This window comes from Ruditapes philippinarum, unplaced genomic scaffold (genome assembly GCF_026571515.1).
Source record: "Ruditapes philippinarum isolate M1 unplaced genomic scaffold, ASM2657151v2 ctg3134_1_1_1_1, whole genome shotgun sequence".
Classification (NCBI taxonomy): Eukaryota; Metazoa; Mollusca; class Bivalvia; order Venerida; family Veneridae; genus Ruditapes; species Ruditapes philippinarum.
In genome coordinates this window covers 47,321-64,977 of record NW_026859358.1, presented here as the reverse complement: position 1 = coordinate 64,977, position 17,657 = coordinate 47,321, and the positions used below count along the sequence as shown (strand labels likewise).

The following is a 17,657-nucleotide window of genomic DNA, read 5'->3' as shown; positions in this document are numbered from 1 at the left end:
CATGTTTGTTTAAAATATTTTTTTAAATATATATGTTGTCTATTCATGCATTTACGTCAGTATGAAATAGATAAGAAACGAAAGACTTTTATTAGTAAAGAAATAGATAAGAAACAAAAGACTTTTATAAAAGAAATGGATAAGAAACGAAAGACTGTTGTAAAAGAAATAGATAATGTAAAAGAAATAGATAAGAAACAAAAGACTTTTTTAATAGAAATAGATAAGAAACAAAAGACTTTTTTAATAGAAATGGATAAGAAACGAAAGACTGTTGTAAAAGAAATAGATAATGTAAAAGAAATAGATAAGAAACAAAAGACTTTTTTAATAGAAATAGATAAGAAACAATAGACTTTTTTAATAGAAATGGATAAGAAACGAAAGACTGTTGTAAAAGAAATAGATAATGTAAAAGAAATAGATAAGAAACAAAAGACTTTTATAAAAGAAACAGATAAGAAAACAAAAAACTTTTACAAAAGAAAAAGATAATAAACAAAAGACTTTTGTAAAAGAAACAGATAAGAAACAAAAGACTTTTGCAAAAGAAATAGATATAGATAAGAAACAAAAGAATTTTATTAGAAACAGATATGGAACAAAATAATTTTATAAGAGAAGTAGATACAAAACAAAAGACTTTTGTAAAAGAAATAGATAAGAACAAAAGTATTCATAAGAAATAGATTAAAAGACAACAAAAAAATTGTGAATGAAGTAACAATTATACTCCTTGATTTCGATATTTTATAATTTTGAAAAGCTCTGCATTGTTTTATTATACCTGCGTAAACATACATGTTTACTGTAGATATGTAGTGAGTAAAAGTTTATTGGATTGGTGGTCATGTTATAGAATAGCTTTTATTAGTGCATTGTGGATAAGTGATTATGCATGTTATACCAAACAGATCATTTCAGCCATTGCTTAAAGACATGAGGTCAGACTGACACCCAGCTTTTTCCATGCAAAATATTTCTGTCATTATATTGTAACAACATACAAAGTTTAAAGTAATTCTATTGGAACAGTTTAAATTCTGCCTAAAATGTGTCTTAAAGGTACATTCACAATTATCCACAGTGTGCTATAGAAGATCATTAGGTTATGTAGCAGTTATATATTGTAGTAATAATTGTTGAAAAAGGGTCATGCAATGTTATGTTTGTGATTTCCGGAAAACCTTGTGGACAAGCATGTATTACACAGCTAATGGTCAATTGTATACAGGCTAATTTGGAACTTGCTAACACTAGCTAGTATATGTATCATATCTATATCTATATCAACTTCTATATATAAACTGATAGATAAAGTTAGTAATACTCATAGCATTTTTTTGAGTTAAGTTTTACAGAGATATAGTTAGTAATACTCATAGCATTTTTTTGAGTTAAGTTTTACAGAAAATCACTGTTCTGATATTGAGTAAGCTTGTGCAAGGAATTTTGATTTTTAGCCCTGCAATTAATATAATGATGATGATAGTCATCATCATTATTACCATTAGCATTTTCATTAGAAACATCCTCATTATCATCATCATTATCATCATCATCATTATCATTATTAGCATCATAATCATCATCATAAAAATTATCATTATCATCATCATAATAAGCTTCGACATCATCATAACCAGTATAATTTTAAATATCATCTTTATCGTCTTCATTATGACAGTCGTCATCTAAGACAGTGACATGTAAGTCAGAAATAGTAACAATTATCTATAATTAATTATAAATTGATAATCTTAATCACCAAACACATTGTTCTTGTTTTAAATGCTTATTGTTATTGGTTGTTTGTACATTGTATCTTACTTTTTTGTGATCCATAATTTTTTTGTTGATGAAAAATTGAAAGTCTTACCAACCAAGCATTAAAAATAATGTCCCTTGATGCTAAATTGTCTTAATTTATCGATGTTTTCCTTATAGAAAAGGGTATGGGAGGAGACACAAGACCGTTGGGTAAAACAAAAAAAACAAATAAGAATATTAAAAAAAAAGAGGAAATGACACCAAAAAGTTAAAACCATTACCAAAATGACTTAAATCCTTAAAGGAAAGAAATTTACTAAAAAAAAAAATTTAAGACTTTTTATTAATCATTAGAGGCAACAAGTTCAACATTTTTTGCCTTATCGTTCTTCTTTTGCTTACCTTTTTTACCACGATGGCCGACTGGTAAAGGTCACTTTTAACTGTTGGTTTGAATCCCATTCTGAGTGAACTTTAATAATATTCCTTCATGTGTGGACGCTATCTTATATATAGCTGATAGAAGTTTAATAGCTCTATAACTCTGGTGTCCATTGGTGCCAGAAATTTTGCAAGAAGAGGCACTTGTGGTCCGCCTCCAGCAATAAAAGCTGAAAGTTCGCCATTTGACCTTTACACACTATTGGTGAGGCTATAAAAAGTGATAAAATAGAAAAAAGAATAAATAAAAATATATATTACCTTTTAAAAGATAGGTTTGGATTAAACTTTTATAACGTTTCAAATCTTTTTAAGAGAAGAATAAATGAGATCTACATGGCTATGATTCTGTTTTTGATCATTTGTTATTTATATTATGAAATATTATATGCATTCTTCATAGTTGAGGTGCGTGTCCTTGGCCGAGTGGTTAAGGTCATTCACTTCAAACCACTTGCCCCTCTGTGACCGCTGTATTTCGATTCCCGACAGGGACTTTGGATTCTTTCATGTGAGAAAACTATCCAGCTAGCTTACGGAACGTTGCTGGTTCTACTCATGTGCCCGTTCCTGCCTGAAAAAATGCACACAAGGGCACCTGATGTCTTCCTCCACCAGTAAAGCCGGAACGTCGCCAAATGACCTATACTGTGTCAGTGTGACATAAAACCCAAATCAAACAAACAAACAAACATAGTTGAGGTGTAAGCTTTCTAAAAAAACAAAAACTCTTTTAACTCTTGAGTGCAGCATATTTACTGGAAACGTAAAGTAGATATTTGTGTGCATGTTTACTTTAAGTGTCTAATGTTATACATATATATATTATTTCCTATGTTGTTATAATCCATCTGTTGGTATAATGATGTCTGTATGTAATATATATGACCTGTTACTAAAAGTAATAGTGTGTAACTAGGGAGATGGCCCAATGTTCCAAATGTCTACATCTTATCCAAGAAATCTTGATATGGCATGTTGGTTCAGTTCTAATGGGATCACATTTACATTGTATAATAAATTCCTTTAATGTTGTGTAAATCTTAGTTCTTTCCGATTTTCAGGCTACTTTATTACTACGAATATTGCAAATTTTCCGATTTTCGGGCTATTTAATCATCTTGAATATTGCACACAAAAAATGTCTTGTGAAGAAAATCTTATTTACATAATATCATATATTTTTGAATTTCAATAATTTGTAAAGATGTATCATTTGATTTGATAAGTCAGTTTTGCAGTTTATAAAAAATAATTTTGCAAAATTGTTCCCTTTTATTCATAAAGTTAATACCAAGATTCAACTTACCATTTTAAATTGTTTTATTTGTAGTTATTATCATAAGCAAGAAACAATATTTTATCTATTTTCAGACATATTTATGAGCTGAGCAATTCCATTGGATAAAGACAATAACTATTACAACTGTGTCTCAATTTGATTGGCCGGTATTTATAGAACTCTTGAAGCAGTCAACCAATCAGTGAAGGATTGAATTACTGTTATACATGTGTATTCTATATTTAGATGAAATATGTTCTAATTTTAGATAAGGATGTTCTATTTTTAGATCAGTAGATCTGATCTTTAGGTCATGAATGTTGATGATATTTTACATTTCGATGTCTTTCTATCATTAATTCATATTTATACTCAATTCATTTTGCATTAGAGGTGCAAAATTTCTGTAAGAATGATTGACAAGAAAATCCATGCATTTGTAATGTGTTTTTTTTTTCTGTAACTACTTCAATGTTATTTATTCAGCTTGAACAGTTAGTTACATATTGCTCTATTAGGAGTGTGTGATCAAGCATGTGTAATGATTTTGAAGTAAATACTGTGACATACTGTGATTAATTCTTTTCATAAGTTACTGAACATTTATTTTGTTCAAAGTCCTATCTTCACAATGTATTAATTTATTCCAAGAAAAAGTTCTGTAATATGTCCAGCAAAATTAAGGGGAGAGAACTCTTTCTGAATAGGTATCACTGAGACAGATGAAGTTTTAGCCAGCTGGTGGCAGCTGAATCAACACATGCAAACTAGTGTAGACCATGTAGACCAAGATAAGCTGGTATAGCATATCTGTGCCATCTGATCTTGATTTTGAAACTGTCAACCAATCAGTGAAGGACTGGATTACTGTATATGTCTTTTTCTATATTTACATGTAGATGAATATGTTCTAATTTTAGATAAGGATGTTCTTTTTTAGATCAGTAGATCTGGTCTTTAGGTCATAAATTGTGATGATACTATGAAAATTACCCAAAAATGATATTAACGGTTTTATCGAGGATGAAAGATGGACAAGTCCATTTAAGATTCTTAGCATTGTCAGGGTAAAAATGAATTGACATGTAAATCACCATACAAAACCTTTACTTTAAATTCACTTCTGTTGTATGACTAAAGTTGTTATCAATTACTTATTTTTGAGGTCCAAAAGCACAATATTTTAAAATTTTGAAACCTTAGATAGACCAACTTTGGTACTAACATGTTAAAGAATGCATTAAATTGATATCTAGTGCAATTCTTAACCTGATTTGTGTTTAAATGATTATTATTATTATAGAGGGAATGTTCAAAAAATTGTTCAAAAATTATTTGGAATAGACCTACATCAAATTGCTAATTAAAATCATGAAAGAAAACTTCCAGTTTGGTCATGTCAAAAACTTCAGTTGACTTCCTGTTATCGCCACCCTGCTATTATGGTTCAGGCTGCATTTTTCGCCCACCTGTAATTTTGGATTCTTGAGTTCAAGACAAATTGCGATGTACTCCAACCCTTATTCTGCAATAAGTTCTTAATTTGAGTCATTATACTAAACCAATTAACACTTTAAAGATTTTATTTTGATTTTTATGTAAGGCACTTTCCTCACTGATTGGTTATTTTTATTGATAAAAAAAATATTTTTAAAGCCCAGTGATTGGCTGATGCCTATACCAACTTATGTAACAGCCAATATCATTGGATGCTATTTATAGTTACTAATATACATGAAAAACTATTTTTAGCATCTAATAGGATTGACCTTTAAATAACTACATTCAAGCAATATCTAATTATGTTTGGGGATCTTCAATGTGTTAAACATTGTTCAGTAGCCAGTTGTGTCAAAGTATTACCTTTTTAAATAAGGTTTCTGGGAACAGAAAGATTTTATGGATTACTTCTTTCGGCTGGAAGTAATGGTTTAAAAGAGGAAATAGCAGAAAAAAGCATTAATAAACGTTTTCATATCATACATAGAATAGTTTCTGTTGATCATTGCATATATCATACATAAAAACCAGTGATTTGCATATTATTGTAACATGCATATATTACCATAAATTTACATATAATTACCATCGTAATTTACATAGATTAGCATAAATTTCTTTTTCTTACCCGTGTTGCAATAGCATACATGCCATTGGTCATTATCAACATCAAGTCATTAAATAACCAATCAAAAGACAGGATTTATAAGAGTATTGTGTAACAGTACGTAATAAACAAAGATTCAATTTTTTTCTCTCCACTGATTTTTTTCATATCAATTTTGAACGGTGATGCATGCATGATTTTTGAAAAAAGAGAATTTCAATTTTATTTATGGATGTAATTTTGCTTTTTACAGGTCAAGATGATTCTTTTACCAACTGCTAGGATAATTTAATGATCAATTTTGCCCTGAAAAATCAAATAAAACTATTGTTTCAGTTAATAAGATAAGTTTAAAAATCGCTAATTTTGACGTTATTAAGGAATGCACACATGTATATGCTTCTTAACGCTTATCTTTATGATTGATTTGGCAGGGTTCTTGTCTCATTAGGAATATTGTTTTTTTTGTTTTTTGTAGGGGGGGGGGGGTGTTCACGTGCTTTCAACATGTAAAAAATTATGTAATTAATGAGTTTACAAAATCCGTTCCAGCTGGCATAACTTCTCCATACAGGTTGAAATTCTGTTAGCACAGGCATATTATTCTAACCATGATTGTTTTATTTTTGCTTTACTATCCCCAGTTTCTTCCAGATTGTTCAGATATTCAACAGTAAACTAGAATAAACAGTTCTGTTTATTTTATTGTACATAGAAGAAATTGAAATTTTCATAAAATAAAAAACTACTTGTTCAGTTTTTTTAGCAAAAGATTTTTTACTTTCCTTGTTTTTCTTAAATCTAGTCTTATACCGATATCAACGCTTGACCTGATGAAGTTAAGTATTAAATTTACTTAAAGCGACCTTCAGCTTTTCTAAAGGTTAAATATTTTATTTGTCAAAGCAAACGAATTAAAGTGGAAAATGAAATGTGCCGTCGGTAAAATACATAGACAATTAAAAAAAAATTTTGACACCTTTAGTCTATGAGTCCGGTCTCTATTTAAATTAGTAAAGCAGATGATTCGTTTCAATGATCTTCTATTTTTAGAAATGATCCTCACAAGCGTTATAGATTGCTCTCGAGGGACGTTGTTTTGAAGATATGATGCACTTTTCCAAGATAAAATTATTAAACTATTTAAGTTTGAAACAACACTGAATTGTTTTTCGAAATTGAAATAAAAACTGAAGGCCACTTTAATTGTGAAATTTGAACAGTTCATTCAACGTGAAAGGGGTTTTAAGTGAATTGGTCTATAATAGAAGGTCTTGAAAACAATTAATAATTATAAGGAGAAGAAAGAAATATCAATCAGATTTAAATCGAAAATCTGAATAATTCGATCATTGATTTGAGAGAAAAGCATTGCAACATTTTCATTTTTGGACTATTTTTTACAATAAAAATTATTCTGATTATTCTGGAAAAAAAACCAAGGATGAGGATTGGGCTAAAGATTTGCACACAAGTTATTGGTTTGGGCGTTAATAAATTGGTAGAAAAATAGTTTCAGCCTTGGTCATTCTAAAAACCTCAGTGGAGACTATTTAAATAAAAAAAAGAGCTACATATGTTAATAGTAAAGGTTTTTGATTTGCATGTGTTTGCAGGCTGGCCTAGCTGGCTGTACTGTTGACAATGGCATATTCATTGTCTCTAGGAGGTTAAGGGTTAAACAGGAGTATAAATTCACCGTCAATTTTTTATCATTAATGACCGAAATTGTACTACATTTGACAAAATGTTAGAAAAATAAAAATACTTTGCCATAGAATTTTTTTGTCTTATTAATGTATTTTTTATTTCCATGTTAAGAACAAATAGGACACAATTAAAACAGTTACCATTTGTTCTTTTTTTATTGTACTATTTATTATTCCATATTCATTTTTACATGGACATATATTACATATATGTTTACACATAAAATACAATGATAATGGCTGTTAACACATATTGATTTCTCTATGTATAATTTGGAGTGTAACATAAAAATATGTATTGTGTAATTGATCAAATTGCTTGATTTTGTATGAATACTAATTTGTACACATTAACTGTTGAAATAATTCATTTTTTTCTCTTTTGAACAATTACATGTACAATTTTTTTCCCGTTGCATATTAACGAATATGAAAATATTTCTAAATTTAATCCCAAATTTCCTTCCCTTTGTCTTCCTTTTGGGGGGGTTTTTTTTCCCTTTAAATAATTAAAAAATTTTTTTTTTAATTAAAAACCCAAAAAAATTTAAAAAAAATTTTTGGGGGGGGGAAAAAAAAAATTTTAATTTTTTAAAAAAAAACCCCCTTTTTTAAAATTTTTTTTTAAAAAAATTTTTAAAAGGGGGAAAAATTTTGGGTAGTCGAGCGTTACTGTCCTCCGACAGTTCTTGTTATAAAATCTTGTTGTCTTGAATTGGTTATTTAAAGGGGAAAAATTAATTCAGAAATCGATATGATTTTTCATCTGAAGAAAATAATTTTAATAATATAATTAGGGCACGTTATAGATGCTTATCATGTAAAAAAAAATGTCATACTTATTAAATTGTAGCATAACAGATCGGTATTTTGTATTCTATACAAATAATACTTTTAGACAATTAAATAATTATATTTTTTTTAAAGATTATGTAGGGCCAATGATTAACGTTTCGAAGTTTGTTAAAGGAAAATGAAAATTAAGGCAAATTAAGGCAAATTGAAAGAAAATAGCATGCTGGGAGATTAATGTTTTTATTCAATATTTTAAGGAACGCTGAAAAAGTTACCTGTGATGATAATAATACATTTTAGCTTGCCGACGGCAACATATTTTACTCATGTGACCATTGCAGACCAAGATCTGCCGGCATCTTGCTGACGTCGGATATGGTCATCATTGTCCGCTATTCAGCTAGTATATAGTTTGAAATTTTCCCTCAAAAATAATAAATGATTATGTCAAGATTGAAAGATTGACACGTCTATTTAATACGATCATTAGCGTGATTAAGGTCAAAATTTACTTTCTAACTGCTTGTCTTACCATAAAGTTACAAATAAAACGTTTCCAGGTATCATTTCGTTACATAGTCTCTATTTTGTTTTATAGATTTCCCAACAGTAGTGTTTGTTTCACAGCAACTGAAAACAATTGTACATGTGTCAAAGGTTAAAGGGAAATAAACGCTATAGATTCTCATATTTTCTTGCGTATTTAATAATTCCTCAGCTGCGTTTGTGAACGAACTTATCTTCAAAGTCAGACACAGGACATGCTCCTGTATAAGAACATGCATTTGGAGAGACACCCTTCCTAGTAGCAATACATTTTCTTTTTAGGTTGTGTTTCCGTCAGTATGCACTGAAAATGGAAAGTAATCCTTGTTTAATAGATTAATTCTTGATGGCCGATGTTATTTTAGTTCACCTGTGTACACTTTAATTTGTCCTCCACAAATTTCTTTTCTTGGAGCACGTGGTAGATTTTAACTAGACTCCTAAGGTGGCCCTCTACACATTTCCTATAATAATGCTTCCAGTCTGACAAGAGCTAAAGTAAACTTTAAGAATTAATCTGAAATTTACCTGAGACAAATATTTGGCAGGTGGTATCATCAAGTGGTTCTATATAAAATTTGTATTTATACAGATGTGGTCAAAATTGGCCTCGGTCTGGCCCCGTGTTCACTAAGAAAAGATCAGGATCAGGATCAAGTGATCCTGATTTTATTTTCATTGTTTAATGTTACCAAAACTATTTGTGTTTTGTTGAATTAAATTGTAAATATTCAAAATGTAAAAATATGCTGATTTGCAAAGAAAACAAACTATTTTGGGATAAAATCAACAAATAACAAAACAAATACAAAAATATTTGGATAAAAATAAGGATCAATTTTAGGATCAGGATCAATATTTGGATCAACTGTATAAATGCCCATACTTGCAAATAACAATTAATTTATTCTAAAAATTTCATTATACTTTGCTATTGTCAGTCAGTTTTATCAAATTTATAATCAGATATTTATCTATGAGGATAAACAATAAAAAATATCAGGGTTTTTAAATTTGATCCTGATCTTGATCCTGATCCTTAAATCTTTGTGAACACGGGGCCTGGAGTTAACTTACTACATATCTACGTGTTCTTGTACGAGACTTTACCTTCTCCCCTGGATATAGTTTAAGAAAACACATTTAAGTCTTCATAAGCGAAACTATGTATCACAATATACACAAATCTTAAGGAAAGCATTGCCAAAAGGACTTTTACGAAATTATATAACAATCATGCCCTTTGGATTAAATTGACAAAGCGCTATCGGTTTCTTATTTTACATCAGAGACATAGAGAATCCTAATGTGGTTCTGCAAAACGGTTATATGAATCATAGCCCTGGATTTAGAAATGGCCTTTATTTGGGATTCATTTTGTTGATACATTGTAACACATAGAGCTTCAATTTTAAGCAAATACCATTGCCTAATGTTGATAAATCGGAGCAAATGTTGCTTAAAGAGAAAATCTTCGAATACTGTTTACCACACAAGAGCCTACATACTGGTTTCGAGCTTATTGTATGAAGATATATTTCAATTCTTTATGTAGGTAACCGGACCAAATAAAAAAATAATACACAAAACAAAACATGGCTGATAGCGTGCCCCATTGGCGCCCCCTTTTGAGATCTTTTGTCGTCCATTTTTTACCAAGTGGTATTATATTCTCTATTCTGGTTGGCTTCGAGCAGGCGGTGAACGGGTTAAATAGTCAAATATTGTATATGTCGCCGTCTGGACGGTGACGCTAGCAGTCACGAGTCACTAATTTGATACAATTTGTACTGTAAAATAAAATAAAAAATCTTCTCCAATACTACAAGGGATCTCAAATAATCACATTGTGTTACTTTACGTTCTGTTTGTAAAGCATGCCTTGGAGGCCGTAATTTCCTCATGGATCACTTGATTTATATAGGCCTATATACAAAACACACGATGTCTTAAAAAATGACACATCCCATTGTGGCATAATTACCTGCCTATTCATTGTTGAACGTAGAAGTTGTTCAGCAATGACTCTCAGGCGAGTGATCGAGAGCCAACAATATTTGACTTCTAACTATATAAGGATCATATCCCAAAAAATCACTAAAATATTCACTTTTCTGTATGTTCACCATAACAATGACGACACATTAAAAAACTGCTAATAAAAAATTACTTGCCTCGAAACTAGAAAAAAAAAACAACAAAAAAAAGAAAAACACAGCATAACTTAAGTTTTTTTTTGTCCTGATAGAAAGTATTTTGAACTCGTTAAAATGACCTCGCTCACGTACAGAAACTGTGTCAAATAAATTTATTCTGTATCCCTCTTTTTTCTTCTTGTAAAAAGAAATTTATTTTCAAACCAGATAGAAATGGCGATGTCTTGGAAGTTCTTGATACATACTAGAAAACGTGTAACAACAAAAGAGCAGATGGGACATGTTTAGATTTTAAAAGAGTAATAACCTTTTAAGGAAGTTACATTAAAAAAAGTTAACATTAATAAAAAACCACGAAATTTGTTTGCTAATTTCGTTATCAGCGCAATATAATTATAGTACTCAACTTTTGCTCAGCAAAAAATGTTTCTTACTATATAAATATTAGATATATATAAAAGGATTCATTTTTTTTTTTGAATAGCTCGATTCAGCAATGATGTTTTATAGGAAAGGTCTCTGTGTGATCATGAAAAACATGCACCCCTCGCCTTCCTTCCTTCATTCCTTCCTTCCTTCCTTCCTTCCTTCCTTCCTTTCTTTCTTTCTTTCTTCCTTCCTTTACTTCCTTCCTTTCTTCATTCCTTCATCCATTCCTTCCTTCTTTCCATCCCTCCTTCCTTCCTTAAAATCGTTTGTAAGAGGCCGAAAATATTTACACTTAAATGTTTGGTACTTATCAAAAGTTAAGTAGTATAATATAAATATATTTATTTAAAAAATATATATATTTAACAATTTTAAGCATATAAATCTATAGAGTTTAGCTGTAAGCCATATAATTAAAAATTTTATTCGCAGATCTATATATCGAATGTAACTGAAACTTATGGAATTTAAAAGGAAAACGATATTCGGATTGTTGTTCATATTCTTTGTATATTTGTATGTTTATACATGAAACTCATCCACTCTGTGAAAATGAAATAGACAAACGAAAAGAGTTTAGAAATTTAAGTATCAAGAACTGGTCAATTTTAATGACTGTGAATGATGGGTACTTTGACTTTTTTCAAAACTGGATTCATTTCTACAATAAACTTCAATTAAACTTCCCCCTGATAGTAATTGCCGAGGACGATGATGTGTTTTTGAAGCTGCACCAATTAAATGCACAGTCGGTGTTCACTCTAGTCAGAAGTTGGAGAAACTCTCTAAGGTCGGCTGTTGTATACGGATCTAAAGAATTTAACGAACTTGCATCGGGAAGACCGACGTATATTCTGACGTATTTAGAAACAGGAACAAATATTCTTTACACAGACACAGATTCTGTATGGTTACAAGACCCTTTTCCATATTTCCAAGGGCCATTTGATATGTGGATGCAGGTAGACGGTCCTGGAAATTTATGTACCGGGCTGATGGCTATTAAAAGCAATAATGAGTCTATAAAATTAATGAGGCTATGGGAAGCTGCCTTGAAAAAACGTTTAGATATTGACCAGACAGTGTTTAATCAAGTTTTCACAAACTCGACAATACACTTAAAGCCACTGGACAGGAACTTGTTTCCATCAGGGAATCTGTATTTTGATCAGTTTACCGACACCAAACGTAAAAACGTGATAATTGTTCATAATAATTTCATTAAGGGTCATGACTCAAAATTAATGCGATTCAAAACATTTAAACTTTGGTTTACCGAATAAAAGACAAAGTAGACAAAACTCCATGGAAGATAAATTTTCCAAATAACTTTAAAGCTCTACCAACATTGGTATTCCAAGGAACATTTTATAAAAGTAACCAAGTGATAAATTTCTACACTTTTTATCAATATTTGAAACACTAATAAAAAGTGTCAATTTGGACCAATGTGCATTACAATGCGTAATCATGCATGTTACAAGTAATTTCTTTTAGTATTAAACTTTTTAGCGTTAAGCGTTTATTTATTTCATCAAATTTACTTAAAGCGGCCTTCGTCTTTTCTAAAGGTTAAATATATGAATTTGTGATATTCGTTTAATCAAATGAATTAAGGTGGAAAATGAAATTTGCTGCCAATTAAATACATAAAAAATATGAAAACCCCTCGATACCTATAATCTACTGGTCCAGTCTCTATATGTCAATTAGCAAAGCGGACGATTTTTTTCCACGATCTTCTATTTTTAGAAAAGACTATCACTAGCGTTATAGATAGCTGTTTTGAAATTATGATGCACTTTTCAAAAATTAAATTATTAAAATACTTACTTTGTTAGAACACTGCATTATTTTTCTGAATTAAAATACAAACTGAAAGCGGCTTTAATTTTGATTTTGGAACGGTTTATTCAATGTGAAACGGATTTAAAGTGAGGAGGTCTTAAATACAATTAATAATTATGTTGATAGTATTGAGTGTCATTACGAAATAATTTAATATGTATATTGTTGGAAAGTGTGAGATACCAGATCCGATCATACATATTTTCATCATGTTACTTGGCGATGAACATGTACATGTTTTGCCAATTAATTGTTTGACTTAACTTGCCTTTACATAGAGCAGATACATGTAAATAATTGTTTAAGAACATAATATTATTATTCATCAAATTTTAATGTTCATAATGAATCATTTAGAACTGTAACCAAAATACAAAATATTTTTCATGCAGTCTATTATATTAGAATATCCAAATAACATTTCTATATTTTTTTTATCAATATTTGAAATTCTTATGGAAAATGTGCCCATTGTAGATTAATTCACGTTAAAGTAACTCCAATAAGGTCTATAGGCATATAAACATAAATTTTAAAAATCTTCATATACAAAGTGATTGGTTTGGGCGTTAATAAATTGGTCATTCTAAAACCCCAGTGGAGACTATTTAAATATATATAAAAAATGAGCTAAATATGTTAATAGTAAAGGGTGTGATCAGAGTTACTTGTGTTTGCAGGCTGGCCTGGCTCTACTGTTGACAATGGCAAATCCATTGGTCCTAAGAGGGTAGAAGTTAAACAGGCGAATAAATTGACAGTCACTTTTTTTATCATTAATCACTGAAATCGTGCCATATTTGATAAAATTTTAGAAAAATAAAAACACTTTGTCATACAAAGTTTTTTATGTCTAATTTATAAATGTATTTTTTTTATTTCCATGTTAAGAACAAATAGGATACAATTAAAACAGTTACCATTGTGTTCTTTTTTATTGTACTATTTATTATTCCATATTCATTTTTTGCATGGACATATATTACATATATGTTTACACATAAAATACAATGATAATGGCTGTTAACACATATTGATTTCTCTATGTATAATTTGGAGTGTAACATAAAAATATGTATCGTGTAATTGATCAAATTGCTTGATTTTGTATGAATATTAATGTGTACACATAAACTGTTGATATAATTTATTTTTTTTCTCTTTTGAACAATTACATGTACAATGTGTTTTCAGTTGCATATGTAACGAATATGACAATGTGTATATTTCTAATTCAATCCACACTTTCCTTCCATTTGTCTCCATTTTGGATGAGGAATATTCCATTTCTTCAAATAATTCAGAGTACATTTTGTATTAAGTTCAATACATGCCATAACGTCCGGGACAGTCCCGGAAATAAGGTGTTTGTCCCGGAGGCGCCCCGGACCCAATAAAAATGAAAATCTTAATCTATTTTGTAGCCAGAAATTCCACATTTTTATAAAATCTTGTTGTCTTGAATTGGTTATTTAAAGGGGAAAAATTAATTCAGAAATCGATATGATTTTTCCTTATCAAGAAAATAATTTTAATAATACAGTTAGGGCACGTTATAGATGCTTATCATGTAAAAATTGTCATACTTATTAAATGGAAGCTATCGATCAGTATTTTGTATTCTATACAAATAATTCTTTTAGACAATTTATAATTATAATTTGCCAAAAACTTATTTTTTTAAAAGATTATGTAGGGCCAATTAGTAACGTTTCTAAGTTTGTAAGAGGAAAAAGACAATTATTTAGGGAAACTTTTGCAAAATGAAAGAAATAGCATATTTTTATTCAATATTTTAAGGAACACTGAAAAGGTTACCTGTGCTTATGATAAGGATATGGTTTTCATTGTCGGCTATTCAGCTAGTATATATTTTGAAATTTCCCCTTAAATATGATTATGTCAAGGTTGAAAGATTGACAAGTCTATTTTATAAGATAATTAGCGTTATATAAGGTCAAAATTCACAGTAGTTGCTTGTATTAACATAAATAATGTTACAAATTAATCGTTTCATTGATCCAGGTATCATTTCGTTCAATAGTCTCTATTTTGTTACATAGATTTCCCAACAGAAGTGTTTGTTTCACAGCAACTGAAAACAATTGTACATGTGTCAAAGGTTAAAGGGAAATAAACGCTATAGATTCTCATATTTCCTTGCGTATTTAATAATTCCTCAGCTGCATTTGTGAACGAACTTATCCTCAAAGTGAGATACAGGATATGCTCCTGTATAAGAACATGCATTTGGAGAGACACCCTTCCTAGTAGCAATACATTTTCTTTTTAGGTTGTGTGTCCCTCGGTATGTAATGACAATGTAAAGCAATCCTTGTTTAGTAGGATAGCTCTTGATGACCGATTTTATTTCGTTCACCTGTGCACAATTTAATGTGTCCTCCACAAATTTCTTTTCTCAAACCATTTGGTAGGTTTAAACTAGACTCCTTAGGTGGCCCTCTACAAAATTCCTAAAATATTGCTTCCAGTCTGATGTGAAAAATTAGGTCACAAGAGCTAAAGTTAGCTTTAAGAATTAATCTGAAATATACCTGAGAAACTATATGCCCATGTGACAGATATTTGGCAGGTGGTATCATCAAGTGGTTCTATATAAAATTTGTATTTTTACAGGTGTGGTCAAAATTGGCCTCGCTCTGGAGTTAACGTACTACATATGTAGACACATCTACGTGTTCTTGTAAGAGACTTATAGATATTTGCTATGTAGCATTGCCTAAAGAACCATTTCTTAAGTTATATTGGTTAAAACATATTTGTTTAAGTTCGACAGCGAAACAAATTCTTGCAATTTATATAAAATTGTGCAACTTTACAACTTTGCCATCCCACCTGAATATAGTCTAAGAAAACACATTTAAGTCTTGATATACACAAATCTTTAGTATTTATCGTAAAGCATTGCCTAAAGGACTTCTTTGAAATTATATATCAATCGTGCCATTTTGATTAAAATTGACCAAGCTCTACAGTATGGGTTCTTTATTTTACATCATAGATATGAAGATTCCTCTTGTGGTGCTCCAAAACGATTATGTAAATCATGGCCCTAAATTTTGAATTGGCCTCTATTTGGGATTCATTTTGTTTATATAGAGTTTAACATAATATATATTCTAACACAAAGAGCTTCAGTTTTAAGCAAATTACATTGCATAATGAACCTCGACTTAATGTTGATAAATCAGAGCAAAGGTTTCTTTAAGAGTGAGACTACTGTTTACCACTCAAGAGCCTACATACTAGTTTTGAGCTTCGTGCATGAAGGTAGTATTTCAATTCTAAATGAAGGTAACCCCACCAAAAAAAAGTATATGGCGCATGGCGTGTCCTTTTAAGATCTTTTGTCGTCCATTTATGTTCCTTTGTTGTATTAAATTCTCTATTCTGGTTGGCTTAAAGCAGGCGGTGGACGGGTAAAAGTAGTCTATTTCTTGTTATTTTCATAAGTCGCTGTCTGGATGGTGACACTAGCAGTCACGAGTCACTTGTTAAATACAACTTTTAACTGTAAAATTAAACAAAAGATCTCCATTACTACAATGGATCTCAAATATTTGCCATGAAGTATCATCACCTTGTGTTTCTTTACGTTCTGTTTGTAAAACATGCCCTTGAGGCCAAATTCCCTCATGGATCACTTGATTTATATAGACCTATATAGAAAAACACATGATGTCTTTAAAAATGGCACACCCATTGTGACATTATCACCTGCCCATTCATTGTAGAACGTAGACGGTTTCCAGCAATGGATCTCAGGTGGGTGATCAAGGGCCGCCAACAATATTTGACTTCTAACTTGTATCTCAAAAATCACTAAAATATTCACTTCTCTGTATGTTCACCATAACAATGACGGCACCTTTGAAAATTTGGTAATAAAAATTACTTGCTTTGAAACTAAAAAAACAACAAAAAAACAAAATAAAAAACGATGTAACTTAAGTCTTTACTTTGTCATATAAAGTATTTGTTTTACTTTACTTTGAACTCATTAAAATGACTTCGCTCACATACATGTTGCCAAGTACAGAAACTTTGTCAAATAGATATTATCCCTTTTTCTTTCTTGTAATGATAAATTTATTTTCAGACCAGATAGAAATGGCGATGTCTTGGAAGTTCTTGATACATACTGGTACACGTGTAGCAATACAAGAGCAGATGGGACATGTTTAGATTTTGAACGCAGCATGCCTCCAGATTTATGAAAATTTTAATGAAACTTTTGAAAATGAATTTAAATGTTTGATATTGTATAGTAACCAAAACTAAGCAATTTACACATCATCAATGCGACCTACCACCAACTTTAATTACAAAAGAGGTCAAAATATGCAACAAAATTGCCCTTACTGCGTTAGTAATGCAGTAGCAATATAGTTATACATAATGAAAAAATTACCATTAATCGCTCATAACATGTAAATTATTACTTGAATCTTGAATCTGTCTACTAAAATCTTAGTACATATTTCAAAAGTTTTTTTTTTAATTAAAATATTTCGCTGATCTTGAGGCATGCTGCTTTAAAAGAGAAATAACAT

The 17,657-nt window shown here is 30.2% G+C and overlaps 2 protein-coding genes across 9 annotated transcripts in view; both read left to right on the top strand.

Annotated features, from left to right (window-relative positions):
* LOC132756232 (phosphatidylinositol 4-phosphate 5-kinase type-1 alpha-like) overlaps positions 1–7,019 on the top strand; it is a 48,604-nt gene extending 41,585 nt beyond the window's left edge. For all 8 annotated transcript variants that reach the window (XM_060747241.1, XM_060747244.1, XM_060747243.1 and 5 more), the window contains one exon: positions 3,586–7,019. In XM_060747241.1, coding sequence (XP_060603224.1) covers positions 3,586–3,597 — 12 coding nt within the window. In that variant the 3' untranslated portion in view covers positions 3,598–7,019. The remainder of the gene's footprint in view (positions 1–3,585) is intronic.
* Positions 7,020–11,846: 4,827 nt separating this feature from the next.
* Positions 11,847–17,321, top strand: LOC132756235 (uncharacterized). Its single transcript, XM_060747251.1, has 3 exons — positions 11,847–12,423; positions 15,721–15,787; positions 17,204–17,321. The coding sequence occupies exons 1-3, from the start codon at positions 11,847–11,849 to the stop codon at positions 17,319–17,321; spliced, it is 762 nt and encodes a 253-aa protein (XP_060603234.1).
* Positions 17,322–17,657: the final 336 nt, after the last annotated feature.

Excerpts from the sequence above, each read along its gene's own strand:
- LOC132756235 (XM_060747251.1), top strand. The coding sequence starts at position 11,847 with ATGACTGTGAATGATGGGTACTTTGACTTTTTTCAAAACTGGATTCAT. Across the intron at positions 12,424-15,720 it reads TCAGTTTACCGACACCAAAC|GTGTGGTCAAAATTGGCCTC; the intron begins GTAAAAACGTGA and ends GTATTTTTACAG. Across the intron at positions 15,788-17,203 it reads AGACACATCTACGTGTTCTT|ACCAGATAGAAATGGCGATG; the intron begins GTAAGAGACTTA and ends ATTTATTTTCAG.